Source organism: Bison bison, unplaced genomic scaffold, assembly GCF_000754665.1.
Source record: "Bison bison bison isolate TAMUID 2011002044 unplaced genomic scaffold, Bison_UMD1.0 scf7180017864180, whole genome shotgun sequence".
Lineage (NCBI taxonomy): Eukaryota > Metazoa > Chordata > Mammalia > Artiodactyla > Bovidae > Bison > Bison bison.
Window position 1 is genome coordinate 4,345,481 of NW_011494752.1, and position 23,778 is coordinate 4,369,258.

At 36.7% G+C, this 23,778-nt stretch overlaps 1 protein-coding gene across 1 annotated transcript in view; it reads left to right on the forward strand.

The window, feature by feature from the left end:
* NPEPPS (aminopeptidase puromycin sensitive) overlaps window positions 1-23,778 on the forward strand; it is a 108,861-nt gene that overhangs the window by 4,476 nt on the left and 80,607 nt on the right. The window contains exons 2-3 of the mRNA XM_010843141.1: window positions 7-30; window positions 7,740-7,824. Coding sequence (XP_010841443.1) covers window positions 7-30; window positions 7,740-7,824 — 109 coding nt within the window. The remainder of the gene's footprint in view (window positions 1-6; window positions 31-7,739; window positions 7,825-23,778) is intronic.

Sequence of the window (23,778 nt, forward strand, 5' to 3'; positions counted from 1 at the left end):
TTCGAGGGCAAGCTGGAGGCCTCCGCCCAGGTACGGCGACCCTCGGGCGCCGGGGGCGAGCTGCCGGGCAAGCAGTTAGGCCGCGCCCGCGGGCTGGGCTGGGGGCCCGACCTGGCGGGCGGGCCTGGGCGCTGCGGACCTGGGGCTGGGGAGGCCGGCTCGGGGACGGGCGCGCCCCTCTGGGGCGGCGCTGGGTGCCCGGTCTATGTGCTCTGCCCTGCTGGGCTGGGGCCCGGGCCGCGCGCCTCTGGGGCCAGCACACCTGTGTGGGGCCTCCCCCAGACCCTGGCCCTTCTGGGCTTGGTCGTGGTCTGGGAGAGGCTGGAGGGTGTTGGGGAGGCCCGAGGGGTCATCGGAGTCCATGCTCAGCCTTTTCCGTCGTTCTCCCTACGCTCCACGGAGGACACTTTGGAAGGGGCAGTCATCTGGGACTCCGGCTGCCGCGCGTTAAGAGAGGAGGGGATTCTAGAAGGGGGAAGAGAGTGAGAAGGGGAATGTTAATCCCGTGCAGCCTAGCTGAGTTCTCCCCGCCTGCTCCGGCCCAGGGGCAGGGTTTCTAAGATGATCCGCCCCCTCCCCCTTCCCCTTTAGTGACAGTGCAGCAGTGACTTTGTTCTCTCCTAACCTCTAGAGAAGCTGAAGGAGGACCCTCGTCTCCGCTTTTCCTCCCATCTTCTGGCTTTGCAGCCTTTGAAGCAGGTGGATTTATTGCTACAGCGATGGTTGCTTAGCAGTACCCTCCTCTGAAAGAAGCCATTAGTTTTAGTATACCACTGGTGAAAATATTCCATTACTCTTCATTGCAGTTTTTGGTGAATCATGCTCCCCCGCCCATCCCCCCGCAGATTATCTAAAGTATTGTTTGATTTTGGAGATCGTTAGTATTGATGCCCTACAAAGGTCAGGAACAATAGACATTTGTGATACCGTGTTATGTGATGTATTATGTGAAGTTCCTGATGAAAAATGGGAACTGTTTACTAGTACCTTTAAATATCTTGTTGTAACGATAGCTTTAAATGTCTTGTTACCTTGAAAAAGAATGATGATAAATATATTTTGTTTCATTTCTTTTCCTACTGCAGTTAGGGGGAAAAATCAGTAGGCCTCAATCTTAAAGAACAGGGTGTATGTAGCAATGAAATAAAAGAAATGTAGACTAGCATAGCGTTGGAATGAATTGAAAGTTGGCAGTTGTATTTGAAAGCCGAGTACTCAGGTTGAAAATGTGTCTAAAAGTGTAGAATTAAAAAGTATACTGTCAGATTTGGGGTGCTTGTAGGAAAGCATGAGGGCTCTGCATCTAAAGACGAAACTTACCCCTGTGAAAGTCAGGTGATTAAAAAATTTTCCATTGAGAATATGAATCAGAAAGAGTGCACCCTGGGTCTAAATTAGGATTTGAGAGGGTTATTTGGGAGACTGTTTGTTTGAGCCAAGTGACTATAGAATGTTTGATATATATTGGCTGGGGGCAGATGGGAGGGAGTGTAAACAGTAGTGTGTCTTGTGACTTGGCAGACCTGCGGGAAGAAGGACCTAGCAATGAATGAGTTCGCATTATGTCAAAAGGCTAACATTGAAAAAATCATTTTTTTTTAACTCCATAGTTGTTTTACCCCATAATGGATTCATGATTTTGAGAAGTATACCCTAATAGGTTCATAATTTTGAGAGGTATACCCCATAATGGGTTCATGATTTTGAGAGGTAAAGGGAAAATTTTCAGAAAAAAATTGCTAATAAAGGTTTTATTTAAGTGTTAGCGTAGAACAGCAAGCAGTGACATGCTTATCCGTTTTCTACTTGGCCCATTTTCTACTTGGCTTTTTGAAAGAAATGAGAAATATATGGCAGGCTGGTTCGGGACACTGAGGGAGCACATGGTAATGTACAAGGTATTAGCAGAGACTTGTTAATCTGATACAAGGAAGAAAACAGGTTTTATTAAAGGAAGAATGGACTTTTTAATTGTACACATTGCCGCTTTTGAAAATGTAAAGAGGAGTTAACATTAGTAAGAAGTTAACAGTTGTTAGCATATATTGATGTTTTTGAAATAGATTGGAGCAGTAAGTTTAACCTGTGGGATTAGGTGGTATCTGATTGTGGAAGTCTAAAAATGTGGACACAATTATATCTCTGGAAGCCAAATTGATAACTGATATTGTGTCAGTCCCCTAACAGTTTGGAATTACATTGCACAAAGTATGCAAGTTGCTTGGTTGCTTTAGTTACAAAATTTTGTAATAAGCCCAGAGTATTTGTACAGGTTACATGTTAGAAATTTAGTGGATTTTTAACCAGGCCTGGGTGTGGACTCCTGGGGAAGATGAATTAGTCAGTGTGCACTGATTTAAAAAGTAGTTGTCTTTTACATAAGTGTGTGTGGTCTAATTCAGCAGGTTTTGAAAATGTGTTATCATGGGCCTAGAAAAATGGGACATTCCCTTTCCCCTCGTTTTACATTAGGATATGTGAGAGGAATAGACTTTCATAGCTATTTCAAATTCTGACTCTCTTGCTTTGTAGGTAATTCATTTAAAAATAGATTACAAGTTTATGTGAGTGGTGACAGTTCCTGGTTATGAGTGTATAGTGCTTTATACAGTAATTGTGTTATGGAAATAGTTTACCTGTGCCAGAGAAATAGGAGTCAGGATATACTAAACAATCCCTGGCCTCTGCCAACAAAATATTCATGATGGAGATGACTAAATTGGCACTTTGAGGAGAGTTACAGATACAGTAGATTGTTTGGCAGACTGAAACTTGGCACCTAAATGGATGTTATTGTCAGCCCTGTGTTACAGAAGTTTCTGCCCAAATTTTGCAGATTTTCTATGCAGTCATTTTGGTAGGGTTTTTTTTTTTTTTTTCTTTTTTACTTTTAAAAAAGATAAAAGTAATCAATTTTGTCCAGCATTATGCTAGATCACTAAATGGTCTTAAAGTAAATTTGAAAGATTGGTCATAAGGAATTGAATTTGTTCAGATTTCTATTATGTTTCTTGAAATGTATCATTGAGGAAACCCCCGAGTATAAGAAAGTTTTGTTTGGTAAGTTTTATCCAGTATCAACTGGCAGTGAATTCTGCGGTGAGTTTTCCAGATAAATGAAGCTTACTCTTTGAGACACTCAGACTTTAAAAAATATTTACTGATTCTATGGAAATATTTACCTTTTTAAACTCTGTGATTGCTCATATTCTAGGTTTTCTAAATACTGAAAAGCATTCTCAATATGTCACTGATACTTATAACCATAGATTACCCAGAACTATGTACTATAATTTATTAGTTTCATATTTGTTCTTTATAAAGTTTTTTTGTTTTTCTTATTCTCAGGTTATTACTTGCTGCTTACTGTGTGTTGTTGCTCCCTATTGTGCAATTTTTTCCCTGTTCTGTTTTACTAAATTTGATCTGAATAGCTCTAAGTAACCAAATAAACAAGCTTGTTTGAGCTTAAAATTTTTTTCTAAATGTGTTTGATGGATTCTCTTCTGAGTGAAAGGTATGAGCTTTATTGTATGGACTTTGTGTCATCACTTCTGGTTTCCATAAAGGCTTTATTTTTTTTTTTAACTTCCTGGTTCTTGATAATTGATATTGTACAATGCAGCCTACATAAATGTGGTCTTGAATAGTAAATTATCAGTGAGACGTCTCTGAACTTTGCTACATAAATGAGACTGTTCTTACTGTAAAGTAAATCTTACTGTAATCTGTATGTGAGTCGGTGTCAAAGGACTGAGCCTTCAAATAGCTGTTTTGTTGTTAATTGAGATTAGTTCTCTAGATCTTGGAAATTCCATTTTGAACACCATACAAGTATGTAGTTCTCAGTTTATTTGGCCATTTGCAATCATTTTGATATTTTATTTTAAATTTAGAAATATTTTAAATACAGAGAAGTAACCTACCACTTAGATTTAGCAGATGTTAGTGCTTTGTCCCCTTTGTTTTAGACTTTAGATGTTTTTTGGAAAATAATATGTCACAGATACCACTAAAGTCCATTTCCATCTCTTCCCACCCTCACCCTGAGCGGTAAATTCTCTTTTTTGGTAGCTGTTACTTCTATGTATAATTTTAAAGTTTTATGGTATATAAACAATAAATAGTAATGTTCTGTATGTTTACTTGTTTGACTTTCTGCAGCTTGCTGTTTTTAGTGGCTCTTTTGTTAGAAAACTTGGCTCAATTTGTGTTTACTAATTATTTGCTCCTTATTGTCTTTAGAAATTATAGTACTGTTCCACAAAGGCAATGATTATTACAAAATTTTAATGATGAAATTGCTTGTTAGGCAAAGTGAAACTTGTCAAGCTTCAGACTGACTGGTTTTTGGAATTGTCAGACTGGAAGTTTCCTTTTACTAAAATCTCAGGGTTTTAGCAATCAGGAAAAAACCCTTTTGAGTCTTAATAGTACACGTAAGGCGTGTTCCTGAGTGACTGTGGTAAAGACTCATTCAGGAAAAAAATTGTCTCAGATGGCTCCCTTTCTCTCTCTTAGGAAACTTCCATTGCAAAATTGTTACCAGTGGTCAAGTTGTCTCTTCAGTAGAAACGTTACTTAGGGTGGTTTGGTTTAGTTGAAATACAGTCTGTATGGGACCCCAAGAAGACTTAACTAGCCCTAGTTTGAATTAAAGAAAGAATACACTAATAACCCATTTATTCAGATGGAAAGGTTGAAAGTAAGTTTGTTATCAAAACAATTTATATGCCCACCTTTAACATTCTGCTTCTATTTTAAGCTTGGAAAGTGAAGATCTTAATGCTGAAATTCTTTTGATTTATTACTAGTTTTGTTTTTTTTTTTTTAATTGAAGTATAGTTGACTTACATTATTACCTGTATTTTTGATAGTGGAACATACAAGCAGTATTCAGTAACATGATGATGTTAACCTGTGAGAAATCACTGAATCATCAGGTTAGAGCTCTTGTTGGTAAAGCATCAAAAAGATCAGTGTGATAGTTGAGTGCATTCTTAAGTCCTGGATGTTTTAAATTACATTCCTTGGATGATACATAAGAGTATGCTGATATCCAATATAATATATATGTGCTTTATAATACAGCACATTATTCTTAAGTTTGCTATCCTTTTGATTAAGTGCTTTGTAAACCATTAGGTGAATGCTGTTAGATGACATTCAGATTAATATCTTTATGAGTAGAGCACATTTAGTCTTGTTCTCTGTGCATGTGTCTGAATAATAACATCTATTAAAAGATTACCTTGTGTGAGGCACTAAGTGGTAAAAGAAATACTTTCTATGGATTATTCTGTTGCCTATAAAGTGCATTTCTAATATGAGACAGAATATACTGTCTGGTTTTTGAAATTTGAGTATTGCCTTCCAGAAATGGCAGTACTCTGGAAAAAAAATTAGTTGCTGTTCAACAAGCAGCTTAATTCATTAGTATAAACTGGTCGTGGTGTTTGTTGCTCAGTTGCTCAGTCGTGGCTGACTCTGTGCGACCCCACGGACTGCTGCACACCAGGCTTCCCTGTCCTTTCTACAAACTGGTGGGTTTTCTCTAAACCCAGGAGGAATTGGAATGTACTTGTAACTGGATGTTGTGTCCTGTGCCTTTCCAAAGTACAAACACTTTTCCTCAAAACGGTACAATAGTGAGATAAATGTCATTTGGCATATGTAGTGTAGTACAGGTATCTTGACATGGTAGATTAATTGCTTGGCTACCATTAAATTCATTGTAGATGTTGATGGATGAAAATAAAAGTTGCCTAGGTAAAGATTAAGACATGTAACTAAACCACTGTTGTTATTCTGTATGCTAACTTCAAACCCTGGAAAGTTTTTTATTCATTTTACCCTTTGGTGCATATGCTAGAAAATGCTTTATTCCTGTGTTTCTGAAAAAATTTTTTAAAGTCAGTTTGTGAAAAGGCAAGGTTGTTTTTTTCTTTTTGTTTAAATGTAGTGCTATAAACAGTCAGTTGGGACTAAAAGTTTTAGTGTTGTTTAGATGTGTTCTGGCAAAATAAACAGTGTGAAGAAAGGAATATTACCACTTACAAAATTAAAAAACTGTTCACTGAATGGTATTTTTGTTTAGAAACAGGAAGATTTATGAGAAGATTTTGTTTTTTATAAGCCAAAATAGTTTCTCTTTATATGTTAGAGACTTTGACAATCTGTTATAAGTTTAATAACATACTGTCTATAATTTAGGCCAGGTAATTTTAATTTAATATTAATCATATGTATGTATTGGTTCCTAATAAAATAATTACTCTTAGGTAGGTTTTTCATACAGATTTTATATTACTCTGTTTCTTTACTTAGTGTTGTGGTCTGTTCAGTGACCTCAAGGCACTGTTGGCTACAGTTGGTTTTGTTTGATCTACACAGTGTTTTTAAAGAATCTGAATTAATTGTCATTAGTTAAAAGTTGGGAGATTGCACGTAAAATTTGTATTTGTGGCTTTTTAAAATGGAAAGATCTGTCAACATTGTTTGTTTTTTTTTCCCCCGTATTTACCAATAATTGGTTGGCTCCAGGAAATGTATACTTCCTCCTTCCTTTGCACATAGCTTTCCTTTATGCATAGCCTTCACCTGGCCTACTGTACTCACCTGTTTCATTGGCCTCTGTGGGCATTTGTTTGTGATTTAGGACATCTGTGTTTTTGTTATTTTAGATTTAGACTGTTCAAATGTCTGAAAATGAATTTGAACAATTATATAAAAACAAGGTTACAACCAAATTGGAAAATGAGCAGGGGTTATGAATAAGTTGCAGAGGAAAAACTTAAGGGCCAAAAAGGAAAGAAAATGAGAGAGGGAGGGAGGGAAGAAGGGAGGTGGGGGGGTGGTTGTAGAAGTTGGGGAGAGAGAGAGAGAGAAAGAAGAAACAAAAGAGATAACTAATGTTACTAGCGATCAGAAAAATTCTCGTTTAAACAACAATGGAATACAGTGCAAAGGTTATACACACTTTGATATCATTTGTATAAGATTAAAAACATTGCTGTTCTTTATATAACTAACAAAAGTACTAAACATATATGAGAAAGATATACATTAGCTTAGGATAGTGGTTATCTCTAAGGAATGAGGAAGAGAGGAAGGGGCATTCTTTGTACCTATATTTTACTTTTTTGGATCTAAGTCAAATAAGACAAAGCTGTAAAAGTTTATTTAATCTTGGTGGTGAGTCATTAGTGTCTGTTACATTCAAGATGTTTCTTTGGGAAAATAAAAAATTTAAAGAGTGTTTTATGAAGTTTTGACATAGTTTACGATACCAGATTTCTTCCTCTATTTTTACAAAAAGAGTGTACACTCATGATGGGTATGATATGCAGGTTGAGATACATAATTATTTGCAACATGTAAGAAAGGTTTCCTAATTAAAATTTTTTTGAAATTAAAAAATTTAAGTTGTTTTAAATCCAGGTTTAAGTGGGGGGAAAAAAGGCTTTTATTTAGCTCGTTGGTCAGATACTTGAATTCTGTGAAATACCTAAGTATTTATTATTGCTTTGAATATTACCACAAAAATGTGAATTGCTTTGGATATTTAGAACTAGTCATTTATTTCTACCATTGTTGCATAAATACTTAGTTTAGGTTTTAGTCATGTCTGGATTTTTTAAAAAATTGCCTATGACATATATTAGGCCAAGATGAAGATGTACATATTAATAATCTAGGCTATTTCTGACACTGCTGACTTTTTTTTTTTGCCATCTTAGGTGAGGCAGGCCACCAATCAGATTGTGATGAATTGTGCTGATATTGACATTATTACAGCTTCATATGTACCAGAAGGAGATGAAGGTAAGCGCTGTTTTCCCTTTTAGTTTGCCGTCTCCATGTTTGTGTATAATATGTACTTTTGTGTGTGCTTTGGTGTGTGTGTGTGTGTTTAATACATACACTTCAGATTAAGATATCAATGTTTGTTACCTTCAAAATAGGAAAATTCTTTAGATGGTTATAGGAGATATTTGAATAATATGAAATAAAGAAAATGTCACAATTTTATTTCTACTTCAAACATTAAGTTATTTTGTGACCCTAGGCAGATCACATTTTCATGAGTGTAAAATAAATATAATACCATTCACATAGATCTGAAGAGTTATTTTGAAAAATTAAATACTTTGAACATGAAAAGTTTCTCAAGCAGACTAGTTTATACGTGAGTTTCTTAAAGTGTTTTTTTTAATTCTCTTAAACAATAGATTAAAATTGAGATAGTGTTACTCATAATTGGGAGAAAATATTTGCTTTGTGAGATCTAATGTGAAGGTTAGAAACTAAATGATGGAGTTAGTTATAGAGGAAGAAAATGTTGAAAAGAAACATAGCATAGAATGTGTGGGAACTCAGCATCTTTAACAAAGAAATATTTTAGATCTTGTAATTACAATAAGAATTAAACTGAATAATCCATTTCTGCCTGAATTCTTATTCCACATAAACTGCTTTTGAAAAAGTTACCAAGTTTGTCATGAACTCACAAGTATATCAGTTTTGGATCTGGATTGCGCTTACTTTTGACTTGACATTCCCTGTTAAAATGGCTTATTGGTTAGTCTTTGCTACTCAGACTTTGCCTCTTAGAAAATCTTCTCTTTCGTTATACATTGTTAGAAATTTGACCTTTTGATTTACATTCTGTATTGCTATTTCCCTTTTTCATAGTATACTGAAAATAAGCATACAAGTAACATTTTAAGGCCTGGCTATATGTGTCTCCTCAATTTTTCTTAAATTATCTTGTCTATAGAAAGATAAGATACGTATCAGTTGAGCATATTATTGCCAAGAAGTACTTAAGTTCAGTTGATTGTAAATGAGGTCAACTGCTGCCATTTTAAGTTAGAGGAACAGATCCTTCAAATGGACTTTGTTTGAGTGCCAACTTAAAAAAAAATCTTTGGTAAATGAAAGAGATTATTTAATTTCTTTAACGGAGGAAAAATGGAAGCACCTTAGGTAAGCATATCAAGGCAAGCTTTCTTTGTTGTAGGTAGAGAGCGTTTAAATTCAATGCAGGGTTTCAAAATGTTGTTAAGTTTAGCTAGATAGAACTAGCAACATAAATGTGTATCCTCCAGTTGGCCTAGTTTCAGCTCAGGTTTGTTTTTATCCTCCTCTACTAAAGTGGCAGGAAAAGAATTCAGAGAATTTAAATGTTTGAATATGTGTAACTGAATGTGCCAAGTGCATAAAGATCTGAATCTTAAGGAAGCAGTGTTAGTATTCTTAAGGAAAATTGATAAGCAATAGGATTTGGAGAGAGATTCATATAAAACATTAAATGTTTTTAGATACATAAAATATTTTCTTCAGAACTAGCTAAGGTACATTTCTCAACTCATAGCAGTAGTCATGTGTAAACCCACTTAATTTTAGAGTATAACAGAATAGGAAGTTACATTAATTTGATACTTTAAGGAGACAGAAACAGATTTGGCCTTCCAGATATATACAAAGCTTAATTTTGCCCTTAGATATGGAAGTATTTCTTGATTTTTATCTTATTGGGAGACTATAGCACTGTTTCTTTAGAAACTAGTAGTTATGAACTTGACTATCAGCTTCTTCCAGGGCTGTAAGCCGGTGGCAGGGTAATAAATGAGTCAATAGGAGAGATAGGATTTTTTAACCCAGCTAATCTTATCCAGTACCTATTAATATTTATGATTGCCTTCTGGAAGACGGCTTTACGTATCTGTAGCCAAAATCTTGGTGCTTTAAGGTAAAATCAGAAAATTATTTGAAGGCATGAAATTGTTGCTTCTGTGTGTAAATTTTTAATTGATGAAAAAGGCCATCTTGTGATATGTGCAGTAATCCAGATAGATCTATTGGCATGTCTTTTTAAACTAAGGCACTGCCTTTTAAACAGAAATAATTTATTTTAAAACCTATTTGAAATCTTACTTTGTAATTTTTAAAATGAGAAATCAGTAAGAAAAACGGCTGAAAACTGTTTTTTTACTGTTCTGCACTTCAAGGGTTGGTGAAATCATTAGCACTTAAGCCAGTGCAAGGAATGCACCTCCCTACACAGTGCAGGGATTAGTATTGTCATCAGCTTCTGCAAGAGAAATACGAAACTTTTGAGTGCCTGAACTCAGGTCCTGACAGGTAAATAGTCTTTTAATTTATCATTAATAGTTGATGCTTGGGCATAATCACATAGAGAATGATCACTTGAAAGTTTTGTACCAACTTTTCCCTTAGTATACTCTGTCAGGTATGTGTTTGTAGAATTAGCTATGTAAGAAAAAGCTTTTCCGTTGGTTACATATCACGCAAAGTTCTATTATATAGTTTCAGATCCACCAGCATCACTTTGGTTTAGCCATATAAAGCATGTAAATTTTAACACATTTATTCTTGAAGTAGAATTGTGTATTTCAGTATGACACATATGTGCATGTGTATTTCATGAAAGGATAAAACAAACAAATATTGCCAAATATTAATTTTGAGTAAAACTATTCAAAAACAAGAAGGTTCCTCGCATTTGATTATAAGCTTTTATACAATTATTAGTAACCTTTATTCTTCCATACAATTATGTGTGGGTTAGTAAAAACATTAATATACCACTTTCTCTTTGTGATAGAATTGTTTATGGCATTGTTCTGAAAATACATATGTGACTAATTAAGTGCTAGCTCTCAAATCGGGAAGAGTGAAAGAAGGGAAGGTACCTTTTCCAGTACAAATGTACTAAAATATGATACCACTATTCATATGAAAATTTTTAAAGAAATCTGAATATAACTTTAGTTATACTAATAACAATATAGGGTAGGGCCTAAAACCAATTCATTCAACAAACTTGAATGAATTGGGCTGGATGTAGGAAGATAAGAAATCGGGGCAGAGGCTGAACCGAAGAGTCTGTATCTCACATAAATATATTAACATTTTAAACAACTTTTCTGGCCAAACAGAACATTTTTGTGGGTCAGAATGCTGTTGATTTTGCAACCTCTGAAGAGGGATTTCAGGGAACTCTGGTGTGTTGTGCATATTCTTTATCACTTGGACATGAAGATAAGACTTGAGCATAGATGTATCATTAAAAAGAGGAAAATCCCTTATTAGATTCTTCTTGGTTCTTAATTGAAACTGATACAAATTATGTATAATATGCTATTACTATTAAATATGTTAAGCAAATAGTTTTAGTTTGCGATATGAGTTCCATGGTATGTATTTTTTAAAAATTCAAAATGTAACATAACATCTTTTTTTAGGTAGCTTTTAGAGTTTTTGAACACTAAAATGGCATTATTTTTGAGAACTTGTTTTTATTTTGTCTTTTTTTTATTTGGGGACTTCCGTTATAGCTCAGTTGGTAAAGAATCTGCCTGCAGTGCAGGAGGCCTGGGTTCAGTTCCTGGGTTGGGAAGATCCCCTGGAGAAGGAAATGACAACCTATTCCAGTATTCTTGACTGGAGAATCCCATGGGCAGAGGAGACTGTCCATGGGGTCACAAGAGTCGGACCTGACTTAGCGACTAAACCACCACCACTTGTTTATTTGCTATTGTTTTTTCTGGACTGCACCACTCTACTTATGGGATCTTATTTTCCAAACCAGGATTGAACCTGGGCTCGTGGCAGTGAAAGTGCCAAACCCTAGCCACTGGATAGCCAGGGAGCTCCCAAGTTTTGGAAATTTTGAACATAAAGTCTATTATGTGCTGTTACTCTTCTGAAGAATAGATAAATTATTGCATAAGCTTGCCATAGTGTCCAGGCTACATTAAGGAACCAAATATTTTCCTGGTTCTCTGGTAACTATCAGGGCAGCTTGTTTTCAGAATTAAATGTTGATTTTATTTTTTAAATTAAAAAGCTTTCGTTTTTAGAGTTTTAAATTTAGTGCAAAATTGATGAGGAAGTACAGAGATTTCTCTCGTACCCATACGTACAGCCTCTCCCACTATCAACATCCCAAACCATAGTGGTACATTTGTTACAGTAAATGAGCCTACATTGATGTCATTCTCACCTAAAGTCCATAGTTTAGAGTTCACTCTTGCTGTTACACATTCCATGGGTTTTGACAAATATGTAATGACGTGTATCTGCCACTGCCATTATAGTATTGTACAGAATCTTTTCACTACTCTAAAAATCTTCCTGTGCTCTGCCTATTTACTTATCTTTCTCCCTGGCAACCACTAATCTTTTTGCCATAGTTTTGTCTTTGCCAGTTTGTCGTTAGTTGGAGTCACACAGTATGTTGCCTTTTCAGGTTGGCTTTTTTCATATAGTAATAAGCATTTTTCCATGTCTTTTCATTGTTTGGTAGCGCCTTTCTTTTTATCTCTGAGTACTGTTCCCTTGTCTGTACATAAGTTTATTTATCCATTCACCTGCTGAAGGTCTTCTTGGTTGCTTCCAAGTTTTGACAGTTATGAATAAGGGTTCTTTCTGTAGAGGACATAAGATTTGAACTCCTTTCACTAGATACAAAGGAGCATGATTGCTGGATCCTATGATAAGAGTGTGTTTAGTTTTGTCAGAAATTGCCAAAATGTCCTCCAAAGGACTCTTATCATTTTGGATTCCAACCAGCAATAAATTAGAGTTCCTGTTGCTCCTCATACTCCCCAGCATTTGTTGTTGTGTTTTGGATTTTAGCTATTCTATAGATGTGTAGTGGTGTGGCATTATTTTAATTTACAGGACCGTAATGATTTCTTGCCATCAAAATATCTTCTTTGGTGGGTATGTTCAGGTCTTTTGCACAACATTAGTTGCATTCATGCGTGCTCAGTCTTGTCTGACTCTTTGCAACCCCATGGACTATAGCCTGCCAGGCTCCTCTGTCCATGGAATTTTCCAGGCAAGAACACTGGAGTGGGTTGCCATTTCCTTTTCCAGGCGATCTTTCCAACCCAGGGATCGAATTCTGTGTCTCTTCCGTCTCCTGCCTTGGCAGGCGGATTCTTTACTACTGAGCCACCTGGAAAGCCTGGCACAATATTAGTTGGAAAAAGAACAATAGAACAATATTAGCTGGATTGTTCTTTTTCTTATTGTTGAGTTTTAAGGATTGTTTGTACATTTATTTGACTCCATAGGGTCTTATTTGTGGTGCACACGTTCTTTGTTGCAGCATGCAGGCTTCTCTAGCTGGTTTGTGGTGCACAGGCTCTAGAGTGCAGGCTCTGTAGTTGCGGTGCACAGGCTTAGTTGCCCTGCAGCATGTGGGATCTTAGTTCCTGGACTGAGGATCAGACCCGTGTCCCGTACATTGGAAGGGAGATTCTTAACCACTGGACCACCAGGAAAGTTCCTGAAGCTTTTAATTTTAATGAAGTCCAGGTTATTTACTTCTTTCATGGATTGTGTCTTTGGTGGTGTTGTATGTGAAAAGTCTTCACCATACCCAAGGTCAATTAAATTTTCTTGTATGTTATCTTCCAAGAATTTTATAGCTTTGTATTTTACACTTTGGTCATTGATCAGTCCCTCCCTCAGTTATGTCCAGCTCTTTGCTACTCCATGGACTGCAGCACGCCAGGCTTCCCTGTCCTTCACCATCTGGAGCTTGCTCAAACTCATGTCCATTGAGTCAGGGATGCCATCCAACCATCTCGTCATCTGTCATTCCTTTCTGCTCCTGCCTTCAGTCTTTCCCAGTATCAGGGTCTTTTCTAATGAGTCAGCTTTTCTCATCAAGTGGCCAAAGTATTGGAACTTCAGCTTCAGCATCAGTCCTTCTAATGAATATTTAGGACTGATTTCCTTTAGGATTACACCACAGTTCAAAAGCATCGATTCTTCAGTGTTCAGCCTTCTTTATGGTCCCACACTCACATCCATACATAACTACTGGAAAAACCATAGCTTTCACTAGACGGATTTTGTCGGCAAAGTAATATCTCTGCTTTTTAATACATTGTCTAGGTTTGTCATATCTTTTCTTCCAAGGAGCAAGCATCTTTTAATTTCATGGCTGCAGTCATCATCTGCAATGATTTTGAAGCCCAAGAAAATGAAGTCTGTCACTTTTTCCATTGTTGTCCCTTCTATTTGCCATGTAGTGATGGGACCGGATGCTATGATCTTAGTTTTTTGAGTGTTGAGTTTTAAGCCAGCTTTTTTCACTCTCCTCTTTCACCTTCATCAAGAAACTCTTTAGTTCCTCTTTGCTTTCTGCCATAAGGGTGGTGTCATCTGCATATCTGAGGTTACTGATATTTCTCCCAGCAATCTTGATTCCAGCTTGTGCTTCATCCAGCCCGGCATTTCGCGTTATGAACTCTGCATATAAGTTAAATAAGCAGGGTGACAATACACAGCCTTGACGTACTCCTTTCCCAATTTGGAACCAGTCTGTTGTTCCATTTCTGGTTCTAGCTGTTGCTTCTTGACCTGCATACAGGTTTCTCATGAGGTAGGTAAGGTGGTCTGGCATTCCCATCTCTTTAAGAGTTTTCTTAGGACTGTAATCTATTTTGAGTAAATTTTTGTAAAACAGGTAAGATCTGCCTGGATTATTATTATTTTTGCATTTGGGTGTTCAGTTTCCAACACCATATATTGAAAAGATACATCCATTGTATTACTTTTGCTCCTTTTTCAAGATCAGTTGACTGTATTTATGTGGGTCTGTTTCTAGGCTGTCTGTTCTTTTTCATTTATCTGTTTTTCTCTTACTTCTCCAATGCCACATCATCTTTATTATTTTTAAGTCTTGAATGAAGTTGGGTAGTGTCAGTCCTCTGACTTTGTTCTTCTCCTTCTGTATTGAGTTGGACATTCTGGATTGTTTGCTTCTCCATATAAACTCTAGAGTCAATTTAAAAATATCCACAAAATAACTTTCTAGGATTTTGATTGGAATTGGTATTGAGTCTGTAGTTCAGGTTGGGAAGAACAGATAGCTTGACAATATTGGGTCTTCTTATCCATGAACATGGAATATCTTTTTCTTCTTTTACTCCTTTAGTGTCTTTCATCAGAGTTTTGTAGTTTTCTTTGTATGAATCTTATACATAGTTTGTTAGATTTATACCTAAGTATTTCATTTTGTGGGGTGATAATGTAAATTATACTTTTTTTAAAATTTCAGATACTACTTATTCATTGCTGGTATATGGGAAAGCAGTTGACTTTAGTGTGTTAACCTTGTAGCCTGCATCCTTGCTTTAATGGCTTATTAGTTGCACGTGTTTTTTGTTGATTCCTTTGAATTTTCTATATGACCATATCATTTGTGAACAAAGATAATTTTATTTCTACCTTTCCAGTATGTATACTTTTTCCTTTTCTTGTCTTAATTGTATTAGCTAGAACTTCCAGTATGATTTTGAAAAACAGAGGTAAGAGGAGCCATCCTTACTCGTTCTTCATCTTAGCTGGAAAACTCAGAGTTTCTCATTAAGTATGTTAGCTGTATGGTGTTTGTAGATATTCCTTATCAAGTTAAAGATGTTCATCTTCATTTCTAGTTTGTTGATTGTTTTTATTATGAAAGAGCGTTGTATTTTGTCAAATGTTTTTTGTGCATCTATTCATTTGGTTATGTGGTTTTTCTTTAGCCTAACTGTGATGGAGTACATTAATTGATTTTTAAACATTGAAACAGCCTTGCATACTAGGTTAAATTCCACTTGGTCATGGTACATAATTATTTTTATAATTTTTTTTTTTCAAATTTAAACTTTTTATTTAGTATTGGAGTATAGCTGATTAACAATATAATGGTAGTTTCAGGTGAACAGTGAAAGGATACAGCCATACATATACATATACATTGTTGGATTTTATTCACTAATATTTTGTTGAGAATTTTTGCATCTGTGTCTCTAAGAGATATTGGTCTATAATATTCTTGTAATGTCTTTGTCTGGTTTTGATAGTGAGGTAATGACTAGTCTCATAGAATGAGTTTGGAAATATTCCCTCTGCCTCTGTCTTCTGTAAGAGATTGTAGAAAATGGATCAAGCCCATGTCCCTTGCACTGGCCGGTGGATTCTTAACCATTGACCACTACAGAAGTCCTGCCTTTTTATGGTTTGAATTGAACATTTTGTATGATGCCACTTTCTCTCCTTTTTTAGCATATCAGTTATACTTAAAAAAATTTTTTTAGTGATTGCCTTAGAGTTTGCAGTACACATTACTTCTAATCTAGTCCACTTTCAAATAAAAAGATAATATTTCACAGGTAATGTGAGTACCTTATAATAATATATTCCTAATTCTTCTTTCCCATTCCTTGTATCATTGATGTCATTCATTTCACTTATGCATACGCTTCCACACAGAAGCCAACATAGTCAAATACATTGCTGCTATTAGTATTTTGAACAAATGATTATCTTTTAGATGAATTAGGAATAAGAGAAACATTTTTATTTTACTCTTATTTATTCATTCTCTGATGCTCTTCCTTTCTTACGTAAATCTGAGTTTTTGGCTTACATAATTCTCCTTCTCTTTAAAGAACTTTTAACATTTCTTGGAAAGTACGTGTACTGGCAACAGATTCCCTCAATTTTTGTTTGAAAAGTCTATTTCTTTTCACTTAAAAAGACTTTTTTTTTAAGAGCAGTTTAGATTCACGAAAAGATTGAAAGATTTTCCTACAGTTTGAAGGACGATTTTGAAAGGTACAGGATTTTAGGTTAGTAGTTTTTCTCTCTCAACACTTTAAAGACTTCATTCTATTCTTTTCTTGCTAGTATAATTTCTGAGAAGTCGAATGTAATTCTTATCTTTGGTTCTCTATACTTAAGGTATTTTTTCCCTCTAGCATCTTTCAAGATTTTTTTTTTCTCTAGCTTTTATTTTCTAAATTTTGACTCTGATATGGCTAAGTGTAGTTGGTTTTTTTTTTTCCCCCCTCTTCTTTCCACCCCCTGCCACCTCCCCATTATTCTCTCGATCTTTTCTGTTTCCTGGATCTGTGGTTTGGTTTCTGACATTAATTTAGAGAAATTATTACTCTTTATTGCTGTAAATACTGTTTCTTTCTTTTTTAAAAAATACTTATTTATTTGGCTGCATCAGGTCTTAGTTGTAGCACACAGGATCTTTCCTTACAGCATAAGGGCTCTTTGTTGTGGTGCTCGAGCTTAGTTGCCCCTTTTCCAACCAGGGCTCAAACCCATGTCTCCTGCATTGGAAGGTAGATTCTTAACCATTGGACCACCAGGGAAGCCCCTGCTTCTGTTTCTTCTTGTCTTTCTGGTATTCCTTTTGTATGTACTTAATGCCTTTTGTCAATGGCACCCCACTCCAGTACTCTTGCCTAGAAAATCCCATGGATGGAGGAGCCTGGTAGGCTGTGGCCCATGGGATCACAAAGAGTCGGACACGACTGAGCGACTTCATTTTGACTTTTCAGTTTCATGCATTGGAGAAGGAAATGGCAACCCACTCCAGTGTTCTTGCCTGGAGAATCCCAGGGATGGGGGAGCCTGGTTGGCTGCCGTCTATGGAGTCGCACAGAGTCTAACACGACTGAAGCGACTTAGCAGCAGCAGCAATGCCTTTTGTACTTTTTTCACAGTTCTTGGATATTTTGTTCTGTTTTGTTTTTGCTTTTTTCTTATTTTTTGTCTTCTCAGTTTTGGAAGTTTCTAGTGTCATATCCTCAAGCTCAGAGATTCCTTTCTCAGCTGTGTCTAATTGTGAGCCCACCAAAGACATTATTTCTGTTAGTGTTTTTGATCTCTAGCATTTCTATTTCTTTAGAACTTCCATCTCCCTGCTTGTGTTATCCATCATTAGATGTTATTGTTGTTGTTCAGTTGCTAAGTTGTGTTCGACTCCTTGCAACCCCCTGGACTGCAGCATAACAGGCTTCCCTGTCCTTTACTCTCTCCCAGAGTTTGTTCAAATTCATGTCCATTGAGTCGGTGATATCTTCCAACCATCTCATCCTTTGTCGCCCTCTTCTCCTCCTGCATTCAATCTTTCCCAGCGTCAGGGTCTTTTTCAGTGAGTAGGCTCTTTGCATCAGGTAGTCAAAGTGTTGGAGCTTCAATTTTTAGAAAGGTTACTGATCTGATAATTCTAACATTTGTGCCATATCCTCCCATATCTGATCCTGGTTTTGATTCTTGTTCAGTCTCTTTAAATAGTGTTTTCTGCCTTTTAGTATCCCTTGCAATTTTTTGTTGAAAGGTAGACATGACGTCCTGGGTAAAAGGAACTGTGATAAATAGACCTTTAATAATGCAGTGATGAGGTAAGAGCAGAGGAGAAACATTCTTTAGTCCTATGATTAAATCTTACTCTTTTGGTGAGCTAGTACTCCCGGGCAGAGCTTCACTGGTGCTTCTTAAGTTTTCTTACCCCCTTAGGTGGGACAGGATGACTGGAAGGGCTGGAGTTAGGCATTTCCCTTAGGTTAGGCTCTGATAAAACCCTAGCAGGTTAAGTTCTGGATAAAACAGTTTCTCCTGAGAGCAGGTTTTGTTAAGAAGAACCAGAGTATGCCAGCATATTTCAGAATGGTTTCTTTTCCCCTCCCCTTGCCAAAAGCTTGAGGGGATTTTTCCCTGATATTCACTTTTAGGACCTTGTATAGCTCCTAGAGGTAAGACTCACAAAAGCGTGAAGGTCCCCCTATGACGAGGTCTTCCTGGAATTTTAAACTCTCAAACTTTTTCACACTGAGCCTCCAGCACTTCCTCAGTTACAGTTCAGGTTTTCCTCCCCCAGCACTGGTTGCCAGAGGTGATTTCTTCTTTTGGGTTTCTGCACTGATAAGTTGTGATTTTCTGCCTGTCTCCAATTTTTCAGCAGTGGTTTACTATTTGTCCTCACTTCTCTGGTGGATCTGAGGAGAATTGGTGATCTCCAGTTTCTCCAGCTTTTTACTTGTGGTCTTAGGATGGGATGTCAGCTTCTAAGATGTTTACATGTGTGACCAAATATCAGAAATCCTCTTGGTGATTTTATTTCCAACATAAAAGGTTGTTATTTTTAAGATGTAAAAGCAGTCTGTGCCGTTTGTGGACATATGCTTTCATTGCTCTTGGGTAAATACCTGTAAATAAAATGGCTGCATCATATGGTAAATGGAGAATTTTAAAAGAAACTGCCAGTTTTCTAAAATCTCTGTACCATTTTATATTCCCATCAACTGTGTGAGAGTTCCAGTTGCTCCATATCCTTACTAACATTTGTTATATTTCATCTTTTCAATTTTAGCTATTCCAGTGGTTGTGTAGTAGTGTCTTATTGTGGTTTTAATTACTATTTCCCTAATGGCTATTGATGTAAAGTCCTTATTTGCCATTTGTATTATCTTCCCTTGATGAAGTGTCTGTTCATACCTTTTGCCAACTGGAGGAAGTTGTTTATCTTCTAAGTGAATTTTACGAGTTTTCATATATTCCAGGTTTAAGTCTTTGGTGGATATATGTTTTGCATACTCTCCCAGTCTGTGGCTTGCCTTTTTTTTAAAAAAAAAAATTAATTTATTTATTTATGGCTGCACTAGGTCTTTGTTGCTATGTGTAGCTGTATCTGGTTGCAGAGATCAGGGACTACTCTCTAGCTGTGGTGCACGGGTCTCTCATTGTGGTGGCTTCTCTTGTTGCAGAGCACAACCTCTAGGCTCATGGGCTTCAGTAGTTGCAGCACAGGGGCTCATTAGTTGTGGCTCGCAGACCCTAGAGCGTGCAGGTTTCAGAAGTTGTGGCTTAGTTGCTCTACAGCATGTGAAATCTTCCCGGACCAGGGATTGAACCCATGCCCCCTTCATCGGCAGGAGGATTCTTATCCACTGCTCCACCAGGAAAGTTCTGTGATTTGCCTTTTTATTTTTTGAAGAGCATAAGTTTTAAATTTCAATGGATTCCAGTTTGTTGAATTTTTCTTTTACAGTGTATGGCTTTTTTAATGACTTACTTAAGATGTTGCAGAATTCAAGGACATTATGATTATCTTCTAGAAGTTTTATAACTTTAACTTTTACATTTAGATATTTTGATCCATTTTGAGTTAAAAATTTTGTTTACGTAATGAGATAAGGGTAAAGGTTCTATTTTTAATTAATTGATTAGTTATTGGTATATGGGTGTCTACTTTTTTTTTTAGCAATATTTATTATAGAGGTTATTTGTTCCCCCTTGAATTTCTAGACTCTTTCTGTTGTATTTTGAGTCTTGAAATCAGGTAGTGTGAGGGCTCCATACTTGTTCTTTTTAAAATTATTTTGGTCCCTTTAATTTTCATTTTAAAATCTGCTTGTCAATTTCTATAGAAAAGCCTAATGATGTTGTTATAGGAATTGCATTGACTCCATTGGGGAGAGCAATATTGAGGTTTACCATTCATGAAGAACATACATTTCTCCCTTTATTTAGATCTTCCTTAGTTTCTCTCAGCAGATTTTAACTTGTTCTAGAGAGGAATTTTCTTTTCTTCTGCAGACAGAATACAGCTAGGTCATCTTTTTTAAAAAATTGTGGTAAAATTCACAAAACAAAATTTATCGTCTTAACCATTTATAAACGTAGAGTTCATTGGTACATGTTTACCTTGTAGAACCATCATTCCTACTATCCATCTCCACGATTCTGTCTTGCAAAACCAAAACTCAGTGCACATTGAATAATAACACCCATTTCCCCTATCCCTCAGCCTCTGGCAACTACGATTATACTTTCTGTCTATGAATTTGACTACTCTAGGTACTTTATATAAGTGGAATCTTCCAGCATTTGTCATTTCATGACCAACTTAACTTCAGTAACGTCTCTAAGGTTCATCCATGTTGCGGCGTGTTTCGTTTTAAAGGAAATGTAGTTTGTATACTTTATCAATAGACACTTGGTTTGTCTCCAACTTTTACCTATTGTGTATAATGCTGATATGAACATAAGTGTATAAATATCTCTTTCAGACTCTGTTTTAATTCTTTTGGATATATACTCCAAAATGAATGGCTTGATCATATGCTGATTCTATTTTTACTTTTTTTACCATACTGTTTTCTGTACAGGCTGTACCATTTTTCATTCCCACTGATAGTACACAAGGGTTCCAATTACTCCATACCCTTGCTAGCATGTATTATTTTCTTTTTTTGGTAATAACCATCCTAATAGGTCTGAAGTGGTAACTCATTGTGGTTTTGACTTGTATTCCCTTAATGATTAGTCATACTAAGTATCTTTTCATTCACTTATTGGCCAATTGTGTATCTTGGAGAAATGTCTGTTTAAGTTCTTTGCCATTTTGAATTGGATTGTTTGTTGTAGAGTGTAGGAGTTCTTCATATACTCTGAATATTAATCCCTTGTCAGATATATTATGCAGATACTTTCTTTCATTCTGTAGGTTGGCTTTTCACTTGGTTGATTGTGTATTTTTGTTGTTTGTTTGGCCCCACTGCATGGCTTTTGGGATCTTAGTTCCCTGACCAGGGATTGAACCTGGCTTTCAGCAGTCCTAACCACTGGAATTCTCTGTGTCCTTTGATGCACAAAAGTTTACCATTCATGAAGAATATACATTACATTTTGATGATATCTAATTTGTCTATTTTTCCTTTTGCTGCCTGTGCTTTTGGAATTATTGCCAAATCCAATGTCATGAAACTTTTCTCTTTTATTTTCTTCTAAGAGTTTTATAGTGTTAGTTCCACATTTAGGTCCATTTTATAGCATTAATTCCCACATTTTGATTCATTTTTGTATATGGTATAAAGGATCTAACTTCGTTCTTTTGCATATGGATATCTGGTTTCCCAAATACTATTTTTTGAAGACTGCCCTGAGATCCAACCAGTCCATCCTAAAGGAGACCAGTCCTGGGTGTTCATTGGAAGGACGGATGCTGAAGCTGAAACTTCAATACTTTGGCCACCTGATGCGAAAAACTGACTCACTTGAAAAGACCCTGATGCTGGGAAAGATTGAGGGCAGGAGGAGAAGGGGACAACAGAGGATGAGTTGGTTGGATGGCATCACCGACACAATGGACATGGGTTTGGGTGGACTCCAGGAGTTGGTGATGGACAGGGAGGCCTGGCATGCTGTGGTTCATGGGGCTGCAAAGAGTCACACATGACTGAGCAACTGAACTGAACTTTCCCCATTGAATGAATGAATGGTCTCAGCACTCTTGTTGAAAATTGTTTCCGCACGTCGAAGAGTTTATTTCTGGGCTCTTCATTCTATTCCGTTGGTCTGTATGTCTGTCTTAATGCCAGTACCACACTTTTTGGCATTAACACTAGCTTTATTAGGGACTTCCTTGTAGCTCAAATGGTAAAGAATCTGCCTGTGATGCAGGAGACCAGGGTTTGATCCCTGCCTCAGGAAGATCCTCTGGAGAAGGGAATGGCAATCCACTCCAGTATTCTTGCCTGGAGAATTCCATGGACAGAGAAGCCTGGCAGGCTGCAGTTTGTGGGGGTCACAAAGAGTCAGACTTGTAGCTTTATTATCAGGAAATGTGAGACTTCCAAATTTGTTCTTTTTTCAAGATTGTTTTGGCTCTCTAGGGTTCTTCGAGATTCTGTATGAATTTTGGGGTGGGTTTTTAAGTTTCTGTAAAAAATGCTGTTGGGCATTTGAGAGGGATTGCACTAATCTATATTTTAGGAATCAGTGAACTAAAATGAATGGAAATGGATTATTTTAATTCAGATGACCATTGTATCTACTACTGTGGGCAAAAATGCCTTAGAAGAAATGGAGTAGCCCTCATAGTCAACAAAAGAGTCTGAAATGCAGTACTCGGGTGCAGTCTCAAAAATGACAGCATTATCTCAGTTTGTTTCCAAGGCAAACCATTCAGTATCACAGTAATCCAAGTCTATGTCCCAACCACTAATGCTGAAAAGCTGAAATTGAACTGTTCTGTGAAGACCTACAGAACCTTCTAGAGTGAACACCAAAAAAATGTCCTTTTCATCATAGGGGACTAGAATGCAAAAATAGAAAGTCAAGAGCTACCTGGAATTACAGGCAAATTTGGCCTTGGAGTACAAAGTCTGGAGAGGGGAAAAGCAGGCTTACTTAGTACTGTATACTTACTGCAAAATTCAGATTTAAATTGAAGAAAGTAGGGAAAACCACTAGGCTATTCAGTTATGACTTAAGTCCCTTACATTTATACAATGGAAGGGACAAATAGATTCAAAGGATTAGATCTGATAGAGTGCCTAAATAAATATGGACAGAGGTTTGTAACGTTTTACAGGAGGTGGTGATCAAAACAATCCACACAAAAAGGAAATGCAAAAAGGCAAAATGATTGTCTGAGGAGGCCTTACAAGTAGCTGAGAAAAGAAGAGAAACAAAAGGCAAAGAAGAATGGGAAATATATGCCCATCTGAATGCAGAGTTCCAGAGAATAGCAAGGAGAGATAAGAAAGCCTTCCTCAGTGAACAATGCAAAGCAATAGAAGAAAACAATAGAATGGGAAAGACTAGAGGTTGTTGAAATATTAGAGATACCAAGGGAACATTTCATGCAAAGATGGGCATAATAAAGGACAGAAACGATATGGAACTAACAGAAGCAGAAGAGGTTAAGAAGAGGTGGCAAGAATACACAGAAGAACTATACAAGATCTTAATGACCCGGATAACCACGATGGTGTGATCACTTACGTAGAGCCAGACATCCTGGAGTGTGAAGTCAAGTGGGCCTTAGGAAGCATCACCACGAACAAAGCTAGTGGAGGTGATGGAATTGCAGCTGAACTATTTAAAACCTGAGAGATGATGCTGTGAAAGTGCTGCACTCAATATGCCAGCAAATTTGGAAAA